This window comes from Myotis nattereri (assembly GCF_964212035.1).
Source record: "Myotis nattereri genome assembly, chromosome: 7".
NCBI classification, from domain to species: domain Eukaryota; kingdom Metazoa; phylum Chordata; class Mammalia; order Chiroptera; family Vespertilionidae; genus Myotis; species Myotis nattereri.
Window position 1 is genome coordinate 85,240,785 of NC_138082.1, and position 8,524 is coordinate 85,249,308.

At 50.5% G+C, this 8,524-nt stretch overlaps 1 protein-coding gene across 2 annotated transcripts; it reads left to right on the forward strand.

The window, feature by feature from the left end:
• The first annotated feature begins 2,854 nt into the window (after positions 1–2,854).
• TMEM177 (transmembrane protein 177) lies at positions 2,855–6,189 on the forward strand. 2 transcript variants are annotated; one of them, XM_081095297.1, is made up of 2 exons: positions 2,855–3,115; positions 4,611–6,189. In XM_081095297.1, exon 2 carries the CDS (start codon positions 4,633–4,635, stop codon positions 5,566–5,568), a length of 936 nt encoding a protein of 311 aa, XP_080951423.1. In that variant the 5' UTR covers positions 2,855–3,115; positions 4,611–4,632; the 3' UTR covers positions 5,569–6,189. The 2 variants fall into 2 exon arrangements, with proteins under 2 accessions (XP_080951423.1, XP_080951424.1); XM_081095298.1 differs by having other exon boundaries at positions 2,867–2,875; positions 4,611–6,183.
• Positions 6,190–8,524: the final 2,335 nt, after the last annotated feature.

Sequence of the window (8,524 nt, forward strand, 5' to 3'; positions counted from 1 at the left end):
TCCATCCATGCTACCTCAAAGGGTAAGAGAACCTTCTTTTTTACAACTGCATAGTATTCTATTGTAAATGTACCACAGCTTTTTTATCCATTGATCTATTGATGGTCACTTGGGCTATTTCCAAATATTAGCTACTGTAAATAATGCTGCTATGAACATAGGGGTGCATACATTCTTTCTGATTGGTGTTTCGGGGTTACTAGATTTAATAAATGAATTCAGCAAAGTAGCAGGATATAAAATCAACACCTAGAAATTGATGGCATTTTTGTATACCAATAATGAACTCTCAGAAAGAGAAACTAAAAAAACAATCCCATTAAAAAAAAAAAAAAAAGATACCTAGGAATAAACTGTAGGAAATGGACCTCTGTGATCCATCTCCAGCATGGTCAGCTTTTAGATGGGATTTGCTGAATTTCCCCAGGGCAAACAGAATGTAGGGAGGAGGAAAGAGGATGTAAGAACAAAGGGTACATGGGCCAGCATCATAGTGGAAACCACCTGAGGGGCCTGCCTCAGCTAGACAGGAGAAGGAGGAGGCAGTTAGAAAAGGCCTCAGCCCAATTTTTTTTTAAATGACCCAAATGGGAGACAGCAAGACATAGGTGATGTATGAGGAAACAGGTTACCCCCCATGGTGCTCAGCCAATGAGAACCGAAGGAGGGACTGAATAAATGGGCTATGTTTGCTGCCCCAGATGTGCCTGTATAACCGGATGGGACACCCACTCTGGAGAGTGTATTAAAAGCCTCATTTTCACCGAAATCGGTTTGGCTCAGTGGATAGAGCGACGGCTTGAGGACTGAAAGGTCCCAGGTTCGATTCCAGTCAAGGGCATGTACCTGGGTTGTGGGCACATCCCCAGTAGGAGATGTGCAGGAGGCAGCTGATCGATGTTTCTAACTCTCTCTCTCTCCCTTCCTCTCTGTAAAAAAATCAATAAAATATATATATTTTTTAAAAAGTCTCATTTTCACCATATTTCTATCTCTGAGTCCATTATTTGAATTCAGACAGGTGAGCATTTCTCACAAAAACTTAACTAAGGAGATAAAAGACCTAACTAGAAAAACTATAGGATGTTGGGAGGAAAATACAAACAAGCGGAAGTGTGTACCATGTTCTTGGATTGGAAGAATTAACATCATTAAAATGTCCACCTACCTAAAGCAATCTATAGACCCCGAATAGCCACAGCAATCATGAGGAAGAATGAAGTTGGATGGATCGCAATACCGGATATCAAACTATACTACAAAGCCATTGTAATCACAGGCTGGTACTGGCACAAGAACAGACATATAAGCCAATGGATCCGAACAGAGACCCCAAAAACCAATCCACACCATTATGGTCAATTAATATTTGACAAAGGAGGCAAGAACATACAATGGAGTAGACAGTCTCTTCAACAAATGGTGCTGAGAAAACTGCACAGACACATGCAAAAAGATGAAACTAGACCACCAACTTACACCATACACAAGAATAAACTCAAAATGGTCAGCCTATTTTTAAAGACACATTAAAAAAATTTATTATGGAAGTATCCAGACATATATAAAATACAGCACAGTCTGATGAACACCTTCCCCAACTTGTCATGAAGCTTCAACAACTACCAACATTTTGTCAGTGTTGTTTCATATATGCCTGTTTCATTGTTTTGTTTTGGCTGTAATCTTTTGAACTAAATAGCAGACATCATGTCTTTTCACTTCTAAGTACTTCAGTATTCATCTCTAGTTGAAGGGCTTTTTTGTTTACATAAATATCATGCTTCATCTCACCTAACAAAATAAACAATTTATTAATTTCACCTAATACTCAATCCAAAGGTGTCTTTGGGGAAATCTGAATATGGCGTCTTTTTTTGACAGTTAATAAACTAACTTAATTCAGGACCTAATAAAAGCCACACGTTGGATTTAACTGCTATCTTTCAAGTCTCCTTTGCCTCCATCTTTTTCATGCCATTGATTTGTTAGAAAAAACACATCATTTGCCCTGTAGAATATCCCACATCTGGATCTGGCTGAGGTCACATATTAAAAGATGTTATAGCATCATTTGCATACAAACAACTGAGCAGCCAAAATTGGAGTCTCAGAACCAGAACAGATCTTAATAATAACAGCTAGTAGTTACATGGCACGGGTTGTGCTGAGCACTATATACACATGAACTCGTTGACACCCCACAATTACACTAGGAGGTAGTAGGTACTCTTATGTCCATTCTATTGGCTATACAGTATTCCAATAAACCTTTATTTACAAAAACAGGTGGCAAGCCCATCCCTGACCTACTCATAGAGCTGCTGGAAGGCGAGGTGACAGATGTGACGCTGCTCTATGGACTGTACAGTGTGAATCACCTAAGAGGAACTGGGGTGCGGGGCAGAGGGCGTGGTAATTGAGGACCAGAGCACCCCGCCGGAGGTGCGCTTCCTCCCAGAACGCTCACGGCCCGGCAGTCGGGCGGGCAGGGGCTCCCACAGAGGCTGGGCTATGACCCGCCTCCTAACCCCGCGGAGCCCCGTATCCTCCAAAGTTAAACCGAGGGGCCAATCCGCCGCCAGGACGCTGCAGGTCGCAGGCCACCCGCATGGCACTCAGCTGGGGGAGGAGCCTCCTGCGACAGGCCCCGCCCCCTTTTCCCGCCTCCCGGCGTGCTTTGTGCCCGGCCCCGCCCCCTATCCCCGCCCCCGCCGGCGTGCTTTGCGACAGGCCCCGCCCCCTGTCCCCGCCCCCGGCGTGCTTTGCGACAGGCCCCGCCCCCTGTCCCCGCCCCCGCCGGCTTGCTTTGCTCCCGGCGCCACCCAGAACACACGTTGCGGCGTCCTAGGCTGCGGCGGTGGAGGCGGTGGAGGTGAGCGTGCGGGCCTGGGTGGTCGGTGCGGGCACCCAGGGGCCGATCGCGCCCCAGGTTCCTTGCAGGTAGGGAGTGGGAGTCCCGAGCGGAGCCTGGGGGCCCGGCTGGGAGCCGCAGGAAGTCTCAGCTGCCGAGGGGTGCGTGCCGACGGGGCGGCCTGGGCGCAGGTGCCGGGCATCGGGACCTGGCCAGGACCCTTCCTTTCCTAGCTGTTTCCTCATCGGAAAAAAGAGCCAGGTGTGTGACTAGGCATTCATTAAAATAAGTGCCCCACGTTTTTATGTGCAGCATCTTATTCTCTAATTAAACACTTCCCTCTCTCACACACACAAACTTTTTGTAGACAGGAAGCTTCAACAAAAGTTAAATTAATTGTGAACTTTCCTGAAATATTCACATTTGAAATAATGGGTTGCCCGGGCTGTTTTTCAAAATAAACCAGTTAAAGGGGGAATATGGGTGGGAGTAGAGATGAAACAAGATTGGCCATGTGATTAAAGTTGATGTAATATTTTTTCTACTTTTGTATGTTTGCAATTTGGCATTACAATTTTGGTTTAATCCTTACACAAGGATATGCTGTTTTTAAATTGATTTGAGAGAGAGAGGGACATCGATGTGAGAGAGAAACATCAATCAGTTGCCTCCGTCCCTGCCCTGACCTGGCCATGTGCCCTGACCAGGCATCAAACTGGCAACCTTTAGGTGTAGGGATGACTCTAACTAACCACGCCTCCCAGCCAGGGATAAGATTTTTCCTAAAATGAAGTTTGCTGTGAACACCTGACCACCTGTGCTCAGATACTGTGCCTGTATCACTAGTCCGCCAGGGCTGTCATGACAAGAACTGGATGGCAGAGATTTATTTCTCTAATGATTCTAGAGACTGGAAGTCCATGGTCGCGGTGTCAGCAGAGCTGGTTGCTTCTGAGGCTTCTCTCCTTAGCTTGTGGGTGATCAGTTTCTGGCTTGTCAGCTCTCAGGATCTTCCCTCTGTGTGTCCTAATCTCCTGTTCTCGTGAGGACGTCATATTGAATTAGGGCCCACCCTAATGACCTCATTTTAACTTAACTACCTCTTTAGAGGCCCCGTCTCTATAAATACAGTCACATTCTGAGGTACTGGGGTTAAGACTTAAGTATATGCATTTGGGTGGACACAATTCAGCCCATAACAGCCACTTTACTAGTTTGGAATTTTGACCAATTCACTTAGCCTGTCTATGCCTGTTTTCACTGCTTTAAATAGGGGCAAATGTAGTCATTCGGTCATGGAGTTGTGAGCATGTCATTGTGAGATTATACGTGCAAAGCTGTCAGAACTGTCTAACACACAATAGTGCTCAGCAAGTTGAACATAGGCTTCACCTGTAAATTCGTGGTTGTAGTGCTTCACTCGGGTAAATAATGGAGTGAGGCAGTTGGGCACTTACTAATAATGCTGTGGGAATAAAAGTAATAATTGCAGAAATGATCACGGCTGTCCACTACTGTGTCAGACACTAATTGCTTTATGTGTGTTCATTCATTTACTCATCACAGCCACCGTAGTGGTGGGTCATTTTCACATGCCTGTTTGGCACATGGAGAGGCTGATGAACTGAGATTGGAACTCGGGCTCTCACCACTGTGTTGTATTGCCCTAGTTAGAAAGGATGTGGCCCTGGGAGGATTTTCAGTCTACAGGCAGACCCAGGGAGCCGTTGGCTGACTTCTCTTTTTCTTGGCCCAGGTGTACAGCAGTGGCAGCATCCATGGCGGGTCCCCTGTGGCGGGCCGCGGCATTTGTGCAGAGACATAGGACAGGCCTATTGGTGGGTTCCTGTGCGGGCCTGTTTGGGGCCCAGATCTTGTACCACCTCTTCCCAGATCCTGTGGTTCGATGGCTATACCAGTACTGGCCTCAGGGCCAGCCAGCCCTACTCTCCCCAAAACTTCAGAGACTCTTCCAAGAGGTGCTACAGGACGTTGGCGTCCCATCAGGCCATTGCTACAAGGCCTTCACCACTTTCACCTTCCAGCCAGTGAGTGCTGGCTTCCCAAGACTCCCTGCTGGGGCCGTGGTGGGCATCCCCGCCAGCTTCCTGAGTGACACATTGACCAACACTGACCGCCGTGTGATTGTACATGGGCAAAGAGTGGACTGGAAAAGCCCAGAAGGTACCCGGCTGAGAGATGCCCTGACCCTGTCCCATGATGCCCAGAAGTTTGCCTTGGCCAGGGAGGTGGTGTACCTGGAAAGCGGTACAGCTGCCCTGCAGGCCCTGCCGGCCCCCGCTTGCCTGGCAGGAACTTGGACACTGAGCATGAGTGCCAAGCATGCCCTGGGGCTCTATGGAGGCCCCATGAACTTAAGAGTTGCCTTCAACCTGGTGGCAGCAGTGGTAGGCTTTGTGGCTTACGCCTTCTCCACAGACTCTCTCACCCATGCCCTGGAAGCCTGGCTGGACCGCCGCACAGCTTCCATGTCTGCAGCCTATGCCCAGGGTGGAGCGGAGTTCTATGAGAAGGTTCTGTCTGGCAACCTGGCCCTGCGCAGCCTCTTGGGTCCACCTGGAGAGAAGCTGTATACGCCCAGTGGGAACATCGTTCCCAGACATTGGTTCCGCATCAAACATTTACCCTACACGACCCGCCGGGATTCCATGCTGCAGATGTGGAGGGCGACACGCAACCCAGGCCACTCCTGAAGGGATCATCTCACGGACAGTTCCAGCTCGTGCAGGCACAGCCCTGCCATTGACCCTGGGGGCTCTCTGCACCCACAGCCCAATGTTATTGGAGTTAAACAGCCTGGATTCTACCTCAGCCCACCTCTTCTGATCTAAGCGACTTTGGGCACATCCCTTTATGAATCTGAGCCTTGGTTTACTCCACTGTAAAATGGGGATGATGTACACTTCTGGCAGGATTGTGGGTCCTCTGGCCAAAAGGGTGTGGCATAAATAAACGGTATGTCCCTCCTTCTAGGTCTTTGAAACCAGTAGGCTGTGGGGATGCGGTCATACATCTCACCACCAGAGGTGCTTGCAGGATGTGAACACTCCTACAGCGAAGAACCACCCCGTGGTTTGCCTGTTGGTCAGATCCCAGTTTCCTTCTGTGGTAGAGATTAAAAGCTTTGAGGGGCGCCCAGCCAGCGTGGCTCAGTGGTTGAGCAACAACCCAGGAACCAAGAGGTCACCAGTTCAATTTCCAATGAGGGTACATGCCCGGGTTGCAGGCTCAATCCCCAGTAGGGGGTGTGCAGGAGGCAGCCAATCAATAATGTTTCTCAGTATTTCTATCTCCCTTCTCCCTCCCTCGGTCTCAAAAATCAATAAATAAAAACATTTTTTAAAAAAGCCTTGAGAGGTCAAGATGAGAAGCTACTGTGCCTGTGAGGCTGGGAAATATGAGCTTGCAGTAGGGCTTTAAGGGTGGTGTGTCCAAGTGCAGCTGGCATGCTCAGAGAGGGCTGGGAAGTCAACAAGGTGTGGGCCCCAGGAGAGCCCCTGGGCCTGAAGGGGAGACGTGTGGCTGGAACCTGGTAGGACCTATGGTGAGGGAAACCTGGCTGGAGCTCTGGCCAAAGGAAGAGGAAGGAACAAGCCGTTGCTAGACTGTGGCCCTGCAGGGACAGAGCCCACTGATGTAATATGGAGCATGGTCAGGACTCGGAGAGCAGAGGAAGTGAGGTGGGGCATAGGGGAGATGGAGATGGGATGAACTTGGCTCACAGGAGACCATGATGAGAGCAGAGGGGTGGAGGTGGACTGTCGACCCGGCCTGGTGTCCCATCCTGAGCCTGCTGTTTTCCTTGAGCCCTCTGGTAGACAGAGCCAGCGCCCACCTTTGATCAGATGGGGCTGGTGAGGAGAGTTGTGATCAGCAAGCCAGGCCTCCTGTGTTGTTTTTGTTGGTGATTATGTTTCCCTGGAAGAGTTGAAGGATTTGGGCCTGGTATCATGTAACTCGGGGAAGGTCCATAGCATTACGGGAGGCCACGCGGTGGCCCATAGTTCCTGCAGCGGACTGTGATGGAGAGGAGCATGATGAGGAGACGGGCCTTCCTGCTGGGTCCTTCGCTCTGGGCTGGCACTCTGCTCTGGCTCCATTCTGCCAGCCTGTGGTTCCCCATATCAGGCCTAGCCAGACTGTCGTTGGAGGCAGAGCACCCCGTCTCTCAGGTCCCTGGAACAGTGTTGGGCACAGGCTTGATGTATGCATAGAAGAATGGATGAGTTAGTGAACGGGTGAACAAGCCCCACTCAGAAATACCACCTTCAGTGGCCCCTCAGCATGTCATCCAGCTGCTGCTGCTGCTGTTGCTGCCACAGGGGACCACCTGGTCTTGGCTGGAGACTTGACTGTTTGGGGTCTGGATTCAATGTGCTTCACTTTCTCACCACCCCTGCAAGAGCCAAGATGGTGGCATCAAGCCTGCCTTCCCAAATGGTAAGATAAGGGAGCCCCATTATGTGTGTGTGGGGGGGGGTCCCCCTAAAACTGCTGCTCACTTGGCTCCCTCTGCTCCATGTCAAATTTTGTCTCTGCTCGTAGGCTGTTCCCACTCCCTGCATATGCTCTACACGGGCCCAGCTCCGAACCTTGGCTCAGAGCCTCCCATCTGTGAGCTGCCCCTCCTCATCGCCGCCTTCCACACGTTCCCCGAGCCTGGCCCAAGCCTAAGCAATATGAGTATCCGAAACCCTCTCTCTGCAGGCCCGCCCCTGGCATCTCCTTGTTAGCCCGGGCCTGCTGGCCTGCCCCGCTGTCCTGCATCCCACTTCCCCCAGCTCTATGGTTGCTTAAGTGCCTCCTCTCCATCCCCACACAGGCCTTTACCATGGCTCCGTCCTTCACCTAAAGCTCTTTCTCCTGCAGGATTACTCAGGGACCCGACTCCATAACCGTCCCCATTCATGCCCTGTTGCACACCCTGTACCTCTGCCTAGCCCTTACTGCTAACTGTAATTAAGAAAGTTGCCCTGGGGTTAGTGGCTTAGCATCTCCTGCTGAAATGTACTGTCTGCAAGGGCAGGTTGTATCTTGTTTATAGCTCTGGACTGAGGTTCTCCATAACATTTTTAGTACACGATTGAGGCTCTGAGACGACAGCAGACAGTCCTGGCTCCTCGGAGTCTCAGCAGTTACAGTAAGGCTGGCTGGACGCGCGGACGGTACGTGACCCCAGTCCCGTCTTCCCGACTTGGGACGGGGCCTGGTCCTGATCTCCCATCGTTGCTGATTTCAGTGGGGAAACCAGGACACTTCTGGGTCACTTCCTGCAGGGCGCGGGTGGCTACTGAGGCAGGGATGCCAAGAGGCTTTAGGGGAAGGTGACCTCCAAATTATTGTGATATATTGGGCCCCTCCACACAGCTTGGGGGTTGATCACAAAAAGGTTAAAACACATGCTCTAGGGCTTCGCAGCTGGGCCAGGAGACAGGAAGTTACCCAGTGAACACGGCCCCGCATCTTCTCAGTCATCAGCACGCTGCCTGGGTCCCTAGGGGACATAGTTCTATTGAGTCCTGCCCCCCACATGTTCATAGTTTTCAGAGCTACATCAGTACACGAATACAACCTCCACCACACACATACACACCCGAGCATAGGCAGAATACAGGGAGGGGAGTCCCAGGTGCTGGCGTTGGCTCTGCC

Excerpts from the sequence above, each read along its gene's own strand:
- TMEM177 (XM_081095297.1), top strand. The coding sequence starts at position 4,633 with ATGGCGGGTCCCCTGTGGCGGGCCGCGGCATTTGTGCAGAGACATAGG.